This window comes from Brassica oleracea, chromosome C3, assembly GCF_000695525.1.
Source record: "Brassica oleracea var. oleracea cultivar TO1000 chromosome C3, BOL, whole genome shotgun sequence".
NCBI lineage: Eukaryota > Viridiplantae > Streptophyta > Magnoliopsida > Brassicales > Brassicaceae > Brassica > Brassica oleracea.
In genome coordinates this window covers 27,585,943-27,605,352 of record NC_027750.1, presented here as the reverse complement: position 1 = coordinate 27,605,352, position 19,410 = coordinate 27,585,943, and the positions used below count along the sequence as shown (strand labels likewise).

General features: G+C 32.4%; 3 protein-coding genes across 3 annotated transcripts; all 3 read right to left on the bottom strand.

Annotated features, from left to right (window-relative positions):
* Positions 1-4,455: 4,455 nt before the first annotated feature.
* LOC106330288 lies at positions 4,456-5,376 on the bottom strand. The gene has a single exon (XM_013768784.1). It carries the CDS (start codon positions 5,374-5,376, stop codon positions 4,486-4,488), a length of 891 nt encoding a protein of 296 aa, XP_013624238.1. The 3' UTR covers positions 4,456-4,485.
* Positions 5,377-8,914: 3,538 nt separating this feature from the next.
* LOC106328831 (uncharacterized GPI-anchored protein At4g28100-like) lies at positions 8,915-10,697 on the bottom strand. The gene is made up of 2 exons (XM_013767358.1): positions 9,937-10,697; positions 8,915-9,451 (listed from the first exon to the last, which is right to left on the bottom strand). The coding sequence occupies exons 1-2, from the start codon at positions 10,606-10,608 to the stop codon at positions 9,110-9,112; spliced, it is 1,014 nt and encodes a 337-aa protein (XP_013622812.1). The 5' UTR covers positions 10,609-10,697; the 3' UTR covers positions 8,915-9,109.
* A 7,996-nt stretch (positions 10,698-18,693) lies between these two features.
* LOC106330287 lies at positions 18,694-19,399 on the bottom strand. The gene is made up of 3 exons (XM_013768782.1): positions 19,387-19,399; positions 19,086-19,298; positions 18,694-19,008 (listed from the first exon to the last, which is right to left on the bottom strand). Exons 2-3 carry the CDS (start codon positions 19,251-19,253, stop codon positions 18,694-18,696), a joined length of 483 nt encoding a protein of 160 aa, XP_013624236.1. The 5' UTR covers positions 19,254-19,298; positions 19,387-19,399.
* Between the last annotated feature and the right edge of the window lie 11 nt (positions 19,400-19,410).

Sequence of the window (19,410 nt, the reverse complement as noted above, 5' to 3'; positions counted from 1 at the left end):
TCGGAGTAATTAATGAATGCTATCGCTTCAAAGCCAAACCGAGATTCTACTTTATTTATTTTAACCGAACTAAACCGAATCGAAGTGACCGGCTCTATTAGTTTATTGTATATGTTCGGTTTAGTAAAATCGAAACAGATTTCAATATGGTTTTGGTTAGTGAACCAAATACACTACTGCGGGTACGAAATTCGAAACCGATTTTAATAAGATAGAGTCAGACCAACTTTACTGATTCTCGCTTTGGTTTAATTATTAAATAGTGAACTGTCCAACAAATAAACCGGTTCAAATGATATTTCGGTTTAAAAGTGGGCTCACCCAGTTCGGCCTATTATAAGCAAAATCAATTTCATCGGCCCAGATAAAAGTTCTCTCTCGAAGAAACCGCACCACACCCTAGACCTAGAGTATACCTACATTCATTTTATCTCCAGCTCTCTCGCTCTGATACGCCATTTCTGAATCAAAAAAACTCTGACAGTCTCTCCCAAACAATAACAATGGCCGAGGGACTCGTACTAAAAACACAATGCGAGCCCACACAAATCTATACTATTAAACTGAATTTTCGTCTCAGGTTAAAAGTCAAACTGTTAAAATGTTTATATTGTTAATGAATAAAATATATAACTTAACTAAAAATAGAAACAAATTTGAATTATGTTGATTAGATAAGTAATTAAAATGAATAATAATAAAAATTAACCAAAATCTAATATATTTTTTTTAAAAAAATTCATATATATATATATATATTGTATTGTTACCTGAAAAATCTTTTAATAAAAAGTTAAAAATTTAAAAACACAAAATACATAACTAAATATAGATTAGTTAATTAAAATTACTTATACCCCTTAATGAATAAAATATATAATTAGCCACAAAATAAAAGTGAATTTTAATTTTGTTAATTAGATAAGTAACTAAAACTAATAATTAAAATTGTCCAAAATCTAAAAATATATTTCAAAAAAAAAGAAGATAATTTCTATATATATTGTGTTGTTATCTGATTTTTTTTTTTTAATAAAAAAGTTAAAAGTTAAAAAAAAGAGAAAACACATAACTAAATATTAATTAAGTAAAAATCTTAATTTTTTATAATTGAAAAAAGAATATTGAATGATTTTTAAGATTTATTTCTATATAATGAATATAGTGTACAAAAAAAATTCAAATGAAAACATAAATAGTAATTTATCATTATAGTCTTTTAATTAGCAATGCATATATCATTTATATATTAAAATAGAAGCATTGTAATAAATGCATTCACACTAAACTGGACACATGTCACGTAGAAACATTGTAATAAATGCGTTCACACTAAAATAGACACATGTCACATGTAGAGAGCTTCTCAGCCAAACTCTACATAAATATGTTGACACTATGTATTTTACGTTTTATTAATATAAAACTCACATGCATGGTTTTTCTTTACGTTATTTTTACTGTTTACGAATAGAGTTCGACAAATTATTCATAAATTTTGATTCGTTTCGTTATCCGTTTTGATTCTAACCGAAAAATCCGGATATCCGTTACTCTACGAAGCAAAACAAATACTAAAATGCAATATCCGTGAAGAAAAAAAAAGCAAATCACAAATATAAATATTTATAGGAACGGATATCCAATTTGATCTGTTATATGCATATATATACGTATATTTAAAGAATTATATATAAGTTATATATTATAGTTTATATAAATTTTACAATATTTTTGTTTTTAAATATATTACACAAAATGCGATTGTTGATTCGTTAGCTAGGAATGCACGTTCTTTTCATAGACTTTTATGTTATGTTGGTTGTTCTATTCTGCTCTGGTTACCGAGACCACCTCAAGTTTGAGTAATAGAATAACCCTTTACCAAAAAAAAATAAAATAATAATAATAATTTCATTTTAAATATTTTATTTCTCATGTATTATTTTGAAAAAAATGTCATTTAATATTAATTAATAGTATCTTTATATATTTATCAACTATCTTTATATACTTTTACATACACATACATGTGCACATTGACGTCAGCACCTTATAAGTAAGTATTTACCACAACTGAAACATTTTTTTGGAAGTTAAAATATTATTTTTCTTAATGCTTCTTTCACTATCGACCAAATTGTAGTAAAATGATTTGTCTTAATAATTTTCTTTTTTAACTATTATCTGTTTAGAAACTATAATATGAAACCATTGGTTCGACATTACGATTATCTAAGATTCATAACATGAAAACAAACAAATAATTGTAATTTTTTATTATTACAGGAAAAAAAAACCAAAAACATCAAACATTTTAACCGAATAAACCAAATAAATATTGATTTAAAATGATAGTTATATTTTAAGAGATTAAAAGCAAAAAAAAAACAACAACTTAAATCCGAACCAATATCCAGATTAAATAGATTAATGTCTTCTTATTAAAAAACGAAACTAATAATTACATTCCGCCCAAAGTGCAGATTTTTACCTAGGTTCCGAATGGTAAAAGCAGATCAAGCGGTGCAGATCAAACAGATCATGCAGGACAAGTGCAGACCAAGCAGATCATGCAGGAGAGATGCAGATCAAGCAGAACAAGTTATGAGTTATGAATGGCAAAAGCAGTTCAAAAGTGCAGATCATATATTGAAACAATAAAGATTACACCAAAATATCAAAACACATAATAAAAAATACATAAACAAAGGTAAAATAATTTAATGATTTGCCCATAACATATCGGCAATGTTGTCTCTAATGTTTGTCATATGATCTTCATCAGCCATATTTGTTGTCTCCATGTCACTTATATCATTTTCAGAATCTTCGTTGCTGGTATTTGTATGTCTCATTTCTTCAACAAAATCTTCATCAAAATAATTTGAAATTCTGATAAAATTATGCAATCCCATTGTAGCACTTACCACTCTTTTTTGAATTGCGATATCATATATCGGAAATTCACTCAAAATCCTCCATTTCTTCTTCCAAACTCCAAATGTCCTTTTAATAACGGAACGTAGAGATGCATGACATCGATTAAACAGTTCTTGTTTATTCTTAGGAGGAGGACCATTGTTGAAATGAGACATGTGATACCTAATAACCCCATTCCGAGAAGATCTATGTGGAGCCAAAAAACCTTGCTTATTTGGATACCCAGAATCAGCTACATAATACTTGTCTCCTGGAGGCAAAGGAAAATCAGAATGACCGTCTTGTGCCATCGTGAGAACTGCTGTATCGTGACATGATCCGGGTGCTCCATTCCAAACATATGTAAACAACATATTGAGATCACATATCGCCATGATGTTAAATGATGTCCTATCATGTCGATTCCAATACATTCCTTGTAGTTCAGGCTTCACTTTAACACATACATGAACTCCATCCATAGCTCCTACAAATCCACTAAAATATGGCCAATATCTTCTGTCCATTTGCAGCCTTTCAGGAATTCGAAGTAGTTCTCGTCTTGTTGGAGTCTTAACATAATCACAAGCAAGTAACTCTGTCGCCCTAAGAACTTCAAAAAAATTTCTATTCACTGTCTCTTGTGTCCGTCCAAATCGTAATCCAACATCTCTTTGAACTTCTTGTGCCCACAAATTCGCAAAAACATTGCCACACTCTCTTCAATGCTAACATTAAGAGTGGGATGTAAACCATATTTTGATTCCAATATGTCACATAAAGATCTGAAAACACCAAGAGACATTCGTAGTAACTGAAGACACGCAGCATCATCTTCCTGTAGTCGACGCCAAATATTTCTCCATCCTAAACCACCATCGGTTTGAGCTGCTCCTCTTTCAAAGAAACGATTGTAATAACTCAATGATGGTTGAATTATTAACTCTTCAAATGGCTCATTTTCTAAATTCCATAACTCAAGTCTTTCATCGTGATTTAGACTGTGGGGATTTTGTGATCGCAACTGACATATACGAAAAGCCTGAAAATTTTAACCACAAAATAAAAAACTAAATCAATGAGAAATATCCTTAATCAAAAATACAATACATAACAGACATTACAAAAGAAAATATAAAACAAAACATAACGACTACAAACAAAGCACCTGAAAACACCAAGAGACATTCGTAGTAACTGAAGACATGCAGCATCATCTTCCTGTAGTCGACGCCAAATATTTCTCCATCCTAAACCACCATCGGTTTGAGCTGCTCCTCTTTCAAAGAAACGATTGTAATAACTCAATGATGGTTGAATTATTAACTCTTCAAATTGCTCATTTTCTAAATTACATAACTCAATTCTTTCATCGTGACTTAGACTGTGCGGATTTTGTGATCGCAACTGACATATACGAAAAACCTGAAAATTTTAACCACAAAATAAAAACTAAATCAATAAAAAATATCATTAATCAAAAATACAATACATAACAGACATTACAAAAGAAAATATAAAACAAAACATAACGACTACAAACAAAGCACGAATCTTATTAAGCTAGTTATCCGATGTGGAATCACTTTCTTGTGTTTCATTTAGATTTAGTCCTCGTTCAGTTCCCCAGATATTGAATAATCCTCCTCGTCTTCGTGGACGTGATGCTTTACTTGTAGAAGCATAGTTCGTGAATTCCGGTGAAACTCCTCTGATAACATTCTCGGAAACAGGAACTTCCTTTTCACGTGTTGTAGTTTGTACTTCTGTTTCTAGGGAAAATCCATGTTGAACATTTCTCGGAGGAATATATTGTGGAGCATCTTGTGATGATCCCCATTGATGAGTGGTCGGTGATGATCCCCATTGAGGAACAGCAGATGTAGGACCCCATTGTTGAGTACTTGTTGATGAACCCCATTGTTGAGAATTTTGAGGCGCACCCCATTGTGGAAAAGGTTGTGTACCCCACTGCGGAACATTTGGCGGTGTATCCCATTGTGGAGCATTTGGCGGTGTACCCCACTGCGGAGCATTTGAAGGTGAACTCCATTGCGGCGCATTTGGTGGTGTTCCCCATTGCGGGGCACTTGGAGGTGTTCCCCATTGTTGAAAACCAGAATTCCATTGCCCACAAGTTGGACTACCAAACTTTTGTCCAGATTCTAACCGCTTTCCCACGAATTCGCTGTCCGGTGTATATCCACTAAGAGCTTGTAAAAACTTCAACTTATCTTCTGTGGTTCTTTCGGCTCTGTCAATAAAGTACTTACGCCAAAATCTTTCTTCTTTAAATGCATGAATGCACGCCCAATAGAAATTGGTGTCATTTGGAAGATCCATTGATTCGAATATCTTCACCGCATTATCGAATTCATTGTAATCATCTTCATCAACAGAATTTGGACGTAGTTGTTGCAAACTTTGGCGCTGAAACTCTCTAAAACCCGTCATCATATCTGTCAGAGTTGTCTTGAATGATTGTTTTCTACGACTTCCTTGGGATCCACTCCTGGCAGTGATCCGGGAGGTTCCTGCACCTCTTTGTGAACTACTTCCACGCCTTAGTCCACTTCATTGTTGAACTCTAGAAGTAGGAATCTGAAAATGATCAGCAGCTGGTGAAGAATTCTGACGCAAATTCTCACGGGTGAACTGATTTGAATGACGCATTTCATCATCAATATTAACGCGATAGACTTCTTTGCTTTCTTGTGTCTCCTGGACCTGAGTGTCTTGCATATCACCGCCATATGTTTCAGTTTCATCATTATTTTGACCATCATTCAGCAACTCTTCTCTTCTTTGGTGCAAGGAGTATTGAGATTGTGATTGGACGTCGTATAATACGAAACATCGTTGCATCACATCCCAAAGCTCCGGTGGTTTTCGTTTAAATGATTTTACAATCCTATCTACCTGTTAATAAGATTATGTAGTTTTTAGCTTACAAATATTATAGATATGTTATTTTTTAAATATATTTTGGTTGTAAGGGATATTGTTTGTACTTACTTCACGTTCTTTCCACCATGAATCAGACGCAGATATCACAGATGTCGTAGGATCAACCGAAATACCTGTAGAATTTTTCATTAGATGCTTGTACTTTTTGTATTTTCTTTTCAGCTTATCAAGTTTTTCTTTGAAGAACCGGTAGTTTACGCTGATATTATACATTTGGTTGAACTTAGCAATGACAAACTCTTTACCAGCGGGTGTAGGATCTTTGAAACGATAATCGCTCATGGAAATCGCTCGATCGTACAACTCAATAAATACTCGTTCTCGGTTAGGATTCCATTTAAAATTGTCTTCCCTCTATAAATTTACACAATTTTGAATCATTTTATTTTAGTATTTATTAACTATTCTAAAACGTTAAAAAAATATTATATAATTACCCGTGCTGACGTTTCAGTAGGTAGATGTATATCTTCTTCATCAGAAAATGTTGTACTTTGTCGACGATTTGACGTCATATCTATAATTTTAAAATTTTATAAATAATATTATATCGAGCTAATTAGGAAGTATCTTTATAAGCAAAACATGAAAATATAGATTTAAAATCAGTTTGATAGTTAAACATGCATGTGGATTTTGGTAGATATCAAAGACCGTTGGAATCAAGAATAGCACATGATTTCCTAAAATGATTTCCAAGTTGATATTTAAATTTAACCATAAAATCTATATTAAAAAAAAATGGAGATGTTTATATTGATTTTATAATACAAAATCATTTTTTCGTACAAAATCATATTAATTTATGACTGATAAATTTAGAAATGATATCTTAATAATAAATGTATTACTTTCTAAAAAAATAATTATAGTGTCATCTATATTTATTTATTTTTTATTTTCGGTTTTACATTTTATGTGAATTAAAATGTAACACATGTCTTTTTCCAAGTGATACAAGTATAAAGTATTATACTAATAATTTACATGTATATGTTTTACATTGAAAATATATTTTTCAAAATATCTCTCTATTTATATATACTTTCAATTTTTAATAGGTTGAATTAAAATATGACACATTTTCTCTTTTCAGTTAATATATATATATATATATATATATATATAGTTATATTATTTTTTTACATGCATAAAATATAGCTTAAACTCTAAAATAAAATGTTCAAAAAAACCAAAATGTATCATATATATAGAGAGTTTTCCAAATAAATATTCTTATTACGATATATTATATTTGAACAAAAATAATTAATATAATTAATTAAATATACATAACAATAACAATACAAAATAATTTACCTTATGTTGGAGAGAATTGAGGCACAACACTATTAGCAGAGGATAGCACAAATCTACGACAGTCTTTTTTAACTTCCACCCTACATCACAAGAGTTTTTCGATTAATAATTAAAACTAATATAAATAAATAGATACAATTTAACAAAATGAAAATAAAAGATAATATAACCTTAAGCTAGACAAAATGAATATTGCACAACACAGCCTAACCAGTACACACAACACAAACTACTGCACTTTTGTTTTAATTTCCACAATACAGAACACAACACGAGAGTTTCATTATTATTGTCTAAGAATTTTTTTTTGGGTGACCGTATGTGTGAGAACTAGTAATTCGTATTGATTGAGGTACAACACAAGACAACACAAAGTTACAGCACCTTTTTTATCTTCCACCCTACAACACAAGAATTTTTTCCAATTAACTATACTATATTTTCAATTATAATTATTATTTATTTACATGCATATTTTATAGATTAAAACTCTAAAATATAAATGTTCAAAAAACTATAAAATTTATATCAGACATATAGAGTTTTCGAATTTCATATACTATATTTTCAATTTTAATATATTATATTTGACAAAAACTAATACATATATGTATATATATATTTATATTTATATAATTACGTAAATATAATAAAACTAAATTAAAAATTATTTTTACCTTAAGCTGAAAATAATGATTGAGACACAAGACAACCCAAAGTTACTGCACCTTCTTTTTTTATCTCCCACCCTACAACACAAGATTCTTTTTCCAATTAACTATACTATATTTTGAATTATTAATATATGTATTATATATGTGATCAAATTAATATATATGAATGAAACTTACTGTAAGAATGAATGAAGCTTACGACAGTACTAGTATAAAAGAACTACAACACTTTTTTTTCTAAGAATGGTAGTGCACATAATTTTTTTTGTGTCTAGAACCTCTTTTAATCGAAGAAGTATGGAACTACGTATGTTCTTACTCTCTTTATTTATAAGTGGTGAATTATTAATATTTTCTGAACTAATTTAATTTTACTAAAAAATTCTATTGGATGAAAAAATGGTGGAATCTGTGAACTGCATCGAAAGTTGAGAGGGTAGAAGGACATGCAGATCATCTGCTTTTACACAGATAAAGACAAAAAAAGTTACCATTGGACAGGTCTCCTGCTTTTCTTTTCTGAAAAAGTTAAAAACTGTGATTGGCTGTGGCAGTACAAAAAATACTAATGTGCAGGATATCTGCTAACGATCTGCCTCACCATTCACACTCAAAGACAAAAAAAATTACCATTGGACATGTCTCCTACTTTTTTTTTCTGGAAAAGTTAAAAACTGTGATTGGCTGTGGCAGTACAAAAAATACTAATGTGCATAACATCTGCTAACGATCTGCCTCACCATTCACACTCCTAGTTAATAAGTAATTATATGATATTTATGTGTCCATGCGGACGAAACACCTAGTTAACCAGACAAGTGTACGAAGAAATAAATAGTCAGCCGTGGGGCTTCACTTCTCTTGGTCCATAGTTTTGCGGGAAATCAAAGCTGTCACAAGTATCTCTCAAACCAGCCAAACAGCCTCGTCCCTATCCCTCACATGCCTTTCTCAATTATTCTTATCGATATAGTTTCTTGATTGATTGCATTGCATTGCCGTCATATAATGATGTGATCTGACTAGACATATAGCTGAAATTATTAAAAAAATAATAATGCGACCTTTTAAACAAAATGGCGCCATAACAACAACAAAAGCAAAACTAATTTACAAAAGACGTTAAGACAATCACCCTTATCTTTTTTTCTCTCTATCTGATTTTCACTTAACTTCTATCAGCCAATCGAAATGCCACACCCAATCCAAACCCACGTTAACGTTAGTCACCACAAGCCTGGTAATACCAATGCGATGACGCTGTAAAGTATAAAGTGGACCAAGTGGTACGGGTACTTAAGTAAAGCTGATGATGAGTCGTTGGAGAATTCGGAAGAGTCAACAGCTAAAGGCATGCCGTCACCTCCCAGAGCACATGACCGAGGCTCGTTTTGGCTGAGCATGACGGCTCTGAGGACAGAAGTGACAGAGTGGAAATAAGCCGTACGGTTCTTAGCGAGAAGCCAAGTGAGACCCATCAGGACACAGTCTTTGTTATGGATCTTTGTGGTTCTGTTTCTATCTTCCTTTGATTGGTTTCTTGTCCCTGAAGTTTTCTTCGGGTTTAGCTGCAAACAAAACAAGAAACAAAAAACAAGTGTTTGATTAAGATACACAAGAATGTAAATCATATATATGATGGAAGGAAGAATTAAATCGCGTGTGGATCACGGCACCTGTAAGCGCGTATACGTGTATATAACTATGTTAGACTTGTCAGATAAAAAGGAACAAAGACAAAGCTAAAGAACAAAACTTGTCTAAATCCGCCAAGCTGGAAACAGATCATGAAAGGATCCTAGAACAAATGATTCCAAATCTCACTCACTCATTTAGTAAAATCCTAATCTTTAAACACCAAAGAACCATTAAATAGTCATCAACTTTGGACTATACCTTAATTAGATACTAGATTACTCATTAATCATCTAAAAATGATTAAACACCAGATCACGAAGAGGGCATCAAAAACATGTTCTAAAGTTACTATATTTGCAGCAAAGTTTTGATCTTTCAATCTAATTCCATATAACAGCACGCATCGCTACGTTACCTTGTAGAGGCTGTTCAAGCACTTGTTACATCTACCAAGATGAGACAATCTATCACCATTGGCGTGTCTTCCACTCAAACAATCATTCTCTAATCTATCAACACTCTCGTCTCCAACGAGCCTCCCTTCTTCGTTCACACTAAAGGCCTCGGAACAGCTCAGGTGATGCAATCTGATTCCGCAGTAGCAGTACGCGACGTCGCACGTCTCGTTCTGCCTCTGAAGCTCAATCCCTCTCCTTCTCAGCGACTTCTCCAATCCGTCCACGCAAGTCTCCGAGTCGTCGGGAAGCAAAGGCATGTCTTCTTCTTCCGGAGTCGTCGCGTTTCTTGAGGCGGCGGAGGAGGAGGAGGGAAGGGAACGGCTGAGAGCGGTGGTTGAGTAACCGGAGTAGAGCCACGCGCCTAGCACGGGGCAGCATTTTGCTCTGTGGAGCTTTTTGCCGGTGCATGCTGATTTGATTCCGTGGAAGAGGTCTTCTGGTAGATCGAGTGGGCAGCCGGAGAAGTCAGATTGCTCCGGGAAAGCGGGTATGGTGTCGGGTGGGGATGGTTTGACCCGGAATGGCTGGACGGTGACTGGGTCTGAGTTTGGTGATACGGGTGATAGAATGGTTAAGAAGACGATGAGGGAAATGAAAGACGGCGCGTGTTGGAACATCGCTGGAAGCATGGAGACAGAGAACAAAGAGTCAGAGGGAGTTGAAGAGGTGTAATAAAATATCGCAAATGGGATCTCGAAACCAATTTAATACTTACTCGTTATCTTTTCTTTGATTTTTAATTATTTAATACTTGAGCATCTAACATGTAAAACTTCTATGAATTAATATTCAATAAATTAATAATTTTTAAAAATTAATAAATTTTCTCGGTTTCAATTTGTGGCGGTTCAAAATTTGAAATAAATTGATAAAATAATAAAATAATATTTTTTAAAAAAATTCCATGTAAATATATTATCTTATTATAATTATAAATTAATAATTTATATGTATACATATTTTATATAAGTAAGAACTTATTATTATATGATTTTATATTCACAATAGAATTATCTTTATATTTTCTTAACACTTAATATTCTATCTAAAACCATATTTAAGTTATATGCAATATATATTATGTACACCAAATAATATAATAAATTAATATAAATTCAGATTTTAAAAAATAACAATTAATGTCTATACACTAAAATTAAAAAAAATCTTATCTTAGAATAAATATATCTTAAAATAAGAAATTTAAATAATGAAATTTTTGTAAATTAATATATCTATAAATTAATAAAATTTTAAAGTATCAACATTATTAATTTATATAGGTTCTATTGTACTTGTGAATTTATTTTAATCTGATCTCAAATAATTTCTGATGCCTTATAATAACAGAAACATCTTTTGAATCGTAATCTAATCCATTAACTTCAGGTTAAGTTTAGTTTATTAGTTTACAAGAAACATTAGAGTATTAATTTTAATTAGTGGAACCTTTTTATATGTGAATCACGGGATGATTATTCTTTGCATTGAAACTCGAAAGACCAGAGATGACCGACTGATCGACAGGTTCACTGATTTTTATTTATAAATCCAGTAAGTTTATAAGGGATCGATCTTTTTAGCCAAAAAATAAAAAAAGTTTATAAGGGATCTTTTAGTTTTATTTTGTAATTTGCACAATCGACAAATTAACACAATTATGTCTTATGAATAAACAATATGTCATACAAAAAAAACATGATTTTAAGAAAAACATGATTTGTTCGTAACTCAGAAATTTTTTCCCATATAAAATTTTCACTTTTATTTTTTTTCAAATTACACATTAAAAAAAAAAGAACCATGCAGTTTTATTTCAGTGACTATAATTAAAAACATTGTCTTTGTGGTGCATCATTTTTTCGGGAAAATTGTTTGAAATACAATTAGAGTTTGAATGGTAAACAAGGGAATGAAGAAAAATACTACATTCTTTAACGTTCTTCAAAAATGTTACCATTCATGAGGAATATTTTTTTCTTTTCATTTCTTTTCATTCCCTTTTTTGTAAAGAATTATAATGCAAATTTGTTCTTTGTTAATTTTGATAAAGAACCATCATTCCTCATAATTTTCAAAATTTTATTCCTATTCATTCCTAATGTTACTCGATGGTTACCAGTCACACCCTAAGTTGAATATCGCTTTTGAAAACTACACGCAATCAAAAGTATTATAACATTTAAGTTTATGATTTATTGATTCATGTTTAAGGTTTAATATTTAGGAGAATTGTTACCCCCGTTCTTAAATATAATATATTTTAAGTAAAACACACATATTAAAAATTTAATTTTTATAATAAAAATATTATTAAACATATAAATTAAAAACTATTCAACCAGTTACAAAATAGATTATATACTAAGATTGGTTACACAGTTTTGATAAAGTTAAAACTTATCTAGAAATATGATAGGAAAAAAGTTTCTTAGCTACACAAAATTTACGGGTAGAAACTATCCAATGTATGAGAATGTGTCCACAACTACACGAAGTTTATGTTAATACATGTCACACGTGCGAAGTAAATGATAATATGATGGCAACATCATAGTCGGATTTAATTGATTTTAATGTAAGTTAATGAGGTCAATCCGTAATTTATTAAACTTAATAAACTTAATGATTTATTTTAATAAACTTAATGATTTATTAAGTTTAATAAACTTAATTGATTTTGTTAATAAAATTAATAATTTATTAAACTTACTCAATAAACTTAATAAATTTATCAAACTTAATATATTTATTTACTTAATTTAAATTTATTAAACTTATTAAAATTAATAAATTTATTAAAATTATCAAGTTTAATAAATTTATTACTTTAATAAATTATTTAGTTTGTTAAGTTAAAGTTTATTAAGTTTAATAAATAATTAAAGTTTATTAATAAAATCAATTAAGTTTATTAAGCTTAATAAATCATTAAGTTTATTAAGTTTAGTAAATTACGGATTGACCCTATTAACTTATCTTAAAATCAACTAAACTCGATTGTGATGTTGCCATCATATTATTATTTACTTCGTACATGTACATGTATTAACATAAACTTCGTGTAGTTGTTGAGACATTCTCATACACTGGATGATTTTCACGGTATTAATGTAAATTTCGTGTAGCTATAAATTTTTTTCCTATTATAATATCTTATATATCGAAACATTAAATTTTCTTAAAAGATCTTATATTTGAGAATGGAGAGAATGTTATTTAAATATATATATGAAAAGCTGTATCACAAACATTCATAGTAAATATAATTCCCTAAACTTTTAGCGTACTTCCATGACATAGCAAAACGAAGTTCAAAAGAAAAAGAACTCTACGCCCATGGTTTGTTTTGTTTCTTTTTCTTGTTGTGAAGCAAGAACTAATACCAAACTCAAATTTTGTTTCCTATTAAAATACTCGAGTTTTTTTTTCTGCCAAAAACCAAATATATCACAAGAATATTTAGGTACACTTACATCTAAAAATTATTTCAGAGTATATATCCATTTTCCATAATACCCTTCTTGTTCTTGAATAGTAAAAACCTAAAAAGGTAAAAGAAAAAAATTAAGTGGGGAGCTCCATGTTAAAATGGTAACGTCAGGCACGCGAATGGTTGTCGTGAAAGCTGCTTAAAAAACACCCTAACCCTTTTTTTGGGGAACGCCATAACAAACAATATGCAAAATGGATTTTCAATTTTAGTTCTAGGCAAAGTCTACATCAATTCACAACTCACAAGGACTAGCGACGATTGCTACATAAGAGTTACAAAAGGTAAGATATACAAACTCAGTGTGTTCAGATGTCAGATCACCAGTGTCTTATTCAGTCAATTGAGAAAGGCTATATAGAGAAACTACTAAACTAGAGAAGGAAGAAAACATTATTACAACTGTGTTGTATTGTGCACTAAATATATGTGCAGCCAGTAAAAGTATATTCACCAGCACTAAAGCGGTTAGTAAACCAAAAGAGAACAAAGCAAAAGGCGACTACCAAAAAGAAGAAGAGAAATTGGTGGGGTTGCACCCAAACACTCATATATCTAGCCATATACCCTCAACTTTTGGCCATCTTATATTGTGACTATTTTACCCCTTCTAGCTCTGTAGACCTACGGTTCCTAGCACTGGTCTGCTTTTGGTTGCGTGTCAGAAGCACCGTTCATTCCCATTGGACAATCCCATGGTTCGTGCCTTTTCAAGTTCAAAATGATGGGGCGTGAGAGGACCTTGTCGGTTTCGAACAACGAAGAGTCGCATTTAATCCCCCAACCAATTCATCTTTTTCGTTTCATTTACCATCTTCCTCTTTTGGCTCAACTGTTCACCGAAACCCTAACCTCCAATACCTTCTCTCATACAATTTCCAGATCCATTATAATGGAAGAACTCAATCTACCCCCAGAATTAGGCCTGGGCATTTCGGGTATCGGTTCGGTTCGGTTCGGATATTTCGGGTTTCGGATAGTTTGGATAGGGGCTAGAGGATCCATTTAGTACTTGACCTATTTTCGGTTCGGTTCGGTTCGGATAGTTTCGGGTTCGGTTCGGTTCGGATAGTAAATGTAGGAACCGGAAAATATCCGGAAAAGGTTCGGTTCTCATTTGGATCCGGTTCGGATTCGGATAGTTCGGGTAGTTCGGATAATTTGGATAAAATATCGGTTATTTAGGGTAAAAAAAATTGGATATTTTGGATTATATCCGGATACTTTCGGATACTTTCGGGTAGTTTGGATACTTTATAATAATTTAGTTATCATAAACTATTTTCAGATACTTTTAATAGAATTTTAAATTTAAAATATATATTTAATGATGTTATATGTATATATAATTAATATTTTTATATATTCGGGTACCTGTTCGGTTCTCGGTTCGGTTCCGGTTCGGTTCGGTTATTTCGGATATAAAAATATAGGAACCGTTCGGGTATTTGAGGGTATTGGTCCGGTTCCGGTTTCGGGTATTTCGGTTCGGTTTCGGTTCGGTTCTTCGGTTCCGGTTATTTTGCCCAGGCCTACCCAGAATGTTAGCTGCTGGTGATGAACCGGTGGGTGGGCGTGTAAACTCGTATCATAAGATCAAGAAAACTGAGACGATCATCGAGGCGCTTGAACCAGACGAGTTAGAGTTTTTACGGAATTCCACGTTTGGGAGTTTTTACGGAATTCCACTTTTGGGATTAGAAATGGGATCGATTCCGTAATCTGTACCTACAGCGAACTCTTCCTCTGATCCACGATGGTGGTGATGAGCTCTATCCCGCTGCGGTTTCTGAGCAAGCCATACGACATGGTCGACTACTATCCATTGACATGCGTAACACCCCTAGCAACTGTTACTTGTTATCTCTTTGACTAAATGTTAACTTTTCATTTAACGGATAACTATTAACTCAACTATCTTATTTTTTATAAGAAATGTATAAATTTAGGCGATATTGACATATGTATATGTTATCAATATAGATTAACCTATACTTTAATACATCATAAGTATGTGTATATGTAAAAACATTGTATTATTTACATGTATCTGTATCTGCTAATAACAAGTATAACACGTAATAGTTCCCGTATCAGTTAAGGAGAAAGTTACCAAGTATAACACGTAATAGTTCCCGTAACAACCCCACTTGTATCTTGTATCTGCTAATAACAATTATAACACGTAATAGTTCCCGTATCAGTTAAGGAGAAAGTTACCGACACAATCATCATCATAACGAGTAAGATTCACTTCTCTATCCAGCAGTCCGTCGTCTGCCCTGCCGTCCATCGTCTAACACACGCTTTGTACTATCGCCGAATCTGTTTTCGATAAAGCATGGGTATTTTCGTCCGATCCATACCAAAAAGATATTACTTTTAGGGTTATCCACAATGATGAGTATTTGGCCAATTTAGGCTTTTGTTGGGTATATTACACTCATTGTCCCAAAGAAGAAAGTGAACAGTCAAAATAAAATGATTATCTATCATTGGAGGATGAAGTGATCATCATACAACACACATATGCATACATATAACTAATACTTGGGCATATACCTGGTCAGGAAGACGTACTTTAAAAACTTTTAACGATTTTATGTTGATCATGTGTTAAGGTCAAATAGTTGTTCACTTCCCTATTCCCAACTGATCTTGAACTTCTTAGACGGTAACGTGCGGGTCAAATCCCAAACGATTTCAAAATTTTGAAGATATGTTCTTTGGGAAGTGAACCTATGAAGCCTAGCACAGTTGAATCGTTCTTCTTATTTAATTCTAGATCACTTTGATTATTGTTCTGGCTACAAAGATCTGTTTGACATACAGTTGGATTTGTATTTTTTTTTTCACTTTATGTCATTGGGGGATTTTATATTTGTTTCTGCATTCAAATGGTGTATATGTTCATCCAGTACGATTTATTCACTTTAAAGATGCAGCAATTGTGTTTATCTTTAAATCTTACTTTTCGTTAGCTTACTTTTAGATGCCGAGAGAAGCAGAGGTTTGAAGCTGTTCGTCTCCAAACTGTTAACAGAAAACTCAATGCTATGAATAAACTCATGATGGCAGCGAACTATCGTTTGCAGAAGCAAGTTTCCCACTTGGTCTACGAGAATGGCCAAATGAAACACCAACTCGACACTGTAAATTCTTCACCGTAGTCTGTATTAAACTCAGTTTCTTCCTACTATGATATGTTATTATTCTAAACATCATTCAGTTGGATTTTTTTTATAAGTTGTTGCCTTTTTTTGGACTGTAGGCTTCTGGGTCAGTGGTCGTAAGTGGTCAACAAAATAAACAGTAAAATCCAAATCCTCAGCATCTTCAACGTGATGCTAACATTTAAGCTGGGTAAACTGAGCTTTTCTTATATGTTGCATCTGTATATGAGCTTGTTAAAGAGAGCAGCATTATACTGTAAAACATAACAATAAATGGGTCTAAACTTTTATAAATATGTAGATAGATTTGACAGATTTGACGAAAGAACAAAAGATTTCTATATAGAGTAACAAATCTTAATGTTTCATCAGCAATAATGCAGTTAAGAGATTTCCCTCCATAACTTGTGTTTTGATTCCAAGAGTGAAGCAACTTCACGTGTATCCACCACCCGTTTTTGTACGCTTCACACCCTTAAGAAGTTAACATCTATTTTGACTCGCCATTTTTAACGTGATTTGTGAATGTGATTGTAAATTGAGGCAATAGGAATAGGAATAGGTATATATATATACAATTAGATGACCCAATGATATGGGTTACGTTAGATATTGCAAGATTATATCGATCACAAAATGGAATATTCTTCTTTAAAAAAAATGATAGAATGATTTTATTGATCCAAGTTACTATTTACGTATATAACAATTAGATATTTAAGGATCTTATGGCCTATAATCAGTGCCTATAATGAGGGCCTAAGTATGTACAACTATATCGTATCTATAGGATATTTTAACCAAAAAGGAATTATACATTAATGGTGAGTCACGGCAATTATATCGTATAAATTAAATAAGTAAATCAAATTGAGGTGGTTTGATAATATAATATGAATGGTTTAAGTCAGTGGCATGTGATGGTAATTATTGTGGAAAATCAAGATTAAGTACAAAATGTACTTCAATTTCAATAGATTAGATAGATTAGATATATACCTAGGGTACATGAAGCTTGTTTGTTCTCCGCCTCGAAGATACTCTTGCAGCATCTGAGGATGATACTCTAATATCTGCATTGTTTTCACACTCACACCCATCCTGTGGAATAGTGTACCTCTCTATAGATCAATTCCCAACTTATGATCTCATTCTCTAACATATAGTCCAGTATATAGCAGAAGGTGCATCATTAAATGACACACGAGCAAGTCCAAAGTCGCAGATCTTCAGCTTGCAATCAGGGTTTGCTAGAATGTTTTTAGGATTTAAATCACGGTGAAGCACATTAGCTACAACAAAATCAAACACATTTTTTTCAGGTTTAGTAGCCATAGGACTATCATAACACTAGCCAAGGCACTTGCCTCATGAGTGAATAAACTTCAGACCATGGAGAAGCTGGTACATGAAAAAACTGATAATGCTCAGGCGTCAAATCATCGTTAGCTTTGATAACTTGGTGAAGGTCTGATTCCATCAGCTCAGAAACAACATAAATGTCTCTGAACTCTCTACTCGAAGGAGGAAGCATAAGACCATGATTAACTCAGGCTTTTAAGGTGGGGGTTTTAGCTTCGGATAAGAACCGTTTCTTAGCTTTTAACTAAGAAAAGCTAAGAACCGTCTCTTAAATAAGAGATATAAGAGCCGACTTTTAGCAAAAAAATGTTAAAAAAAAAACAGAAAAATGTCAAATCATGAGTTAAAAATCCCTAATTAAGAACCCCGGTAAATCATATAAAGGAGTTCTTAAGAATTAAAATTAAATGAAAATTAATAAATCATGAGAGAGAAACAGCCCACAGGTTCCTATTTAGTAAGTTTTGGAACCGGTTCCACATATTTAGAGACAGTTATCACTCCTGCGATGTTTCAGAACACTAAAATAATTAAATATTAATATATTTTTATTCTAGAAATATTTTTAAAATATTTGAAATAAAATTAAATATGAAACCAAATATTTTTTTTAAAAAAACTATAAATTCACTAATTAAATAGAATTTAAATTTTTTATACAAAACAAAAGAAATTAAAAAAGGAAACTAAAGGCCAACATCATCGTCATCGAAGTAGTTGGCTGAGGGGTTCGGGTCTGTAGACGTTCCTGCTTCGGGATCCGGCTGGCTCATCCCCAGAGCTGCTCGTCTCTCCTCCAAAGCTCTCTGCAAAGTTGGATTTCCCACCGCCATCACATCCAGCAAACCCTCGAGAGAGTCCAAACGCTGCTGCTGGGTATCCATGCGAGCCTGCATCCGGTCGTTGTCCTGGTCCCGTCTCGAATAGTATGACGAAGTCGCCCTTGCAACTTCGTTAACGGAACCTATTCCGACCGTCCTTCCCTTCTTTCTAGGAGCCACCTATTTGTATATATATAAAAACGTATTTAGAGTTAATAATAAAATAAAGAAAAAAAATTAAAATTATTAAATTTTACCTCCTCGAAGATCCGGTCGACCTCTTCGGTTGACAACTTGACGGGTAATCCATCTGCAGACTGTTGGGTAAGTTGCGTCTCTTGCTCTTCAACCCGAGACGCCACAGCGTTGAAGAGTTTCTCGGATGCAGGATCCACAAAAACCCCATCTGGTGAGGCGTGAGTCATCTTGAATAAGTCCGAGAGAGATGGCAAAACTCCCGTCTTCTCCAACTAATAAACAACAATAATAAATAAATTAAATATAATTAATAAATACAAGTTTAAAATAATGAAAATTATAAATTTAAATAAAACTTACAGCTTCGAGACGAATTCCGGCATG

What these genes read in the sequence shown, in the direction of transcription:
- LOC106330288 (XM_013768784.1), bottom strand. Translation starts at nt 5,376, where the DNA reads ATGACGGGTTTTAGAGAGTTTCAGCGCCAAAGTTTGCAACAACTACGT.
- LOC106328831 (XM_013767358.1), bottom strand. Translation starts at nt 10,608, where the DNA reads ATGCTTCCAGCGATGTTCCAACACGCGCCGTCTTTCATTTCCCTCATC. An exon ending in GCTTGAACAGCCTCTACAAG is followed by an intron (nt 9,452 to 9,936) that starts GTAACGTAGCGA and finishes TTTTGTTTGCAG; the next exon opens with CTAAACCCGAAGAAAACTTC.
- LOC106330287 (XM_013768782.1), bottom strand. Translation starts at nt 19,253, where the DNA reads ATGACTCACGCCTCACCAGATGGGGTTTTTGTGGATCCTGCATCCGAG. An exon ending in TCGACCGGATCTTCGAGGAG is followed by an intron (nt 19,009 to 19,085) that starts GTAAAATTTAAT and finishes ATATACAAATAG; the next exon opens with GTGGCTCCTAGAAAGAAGGG.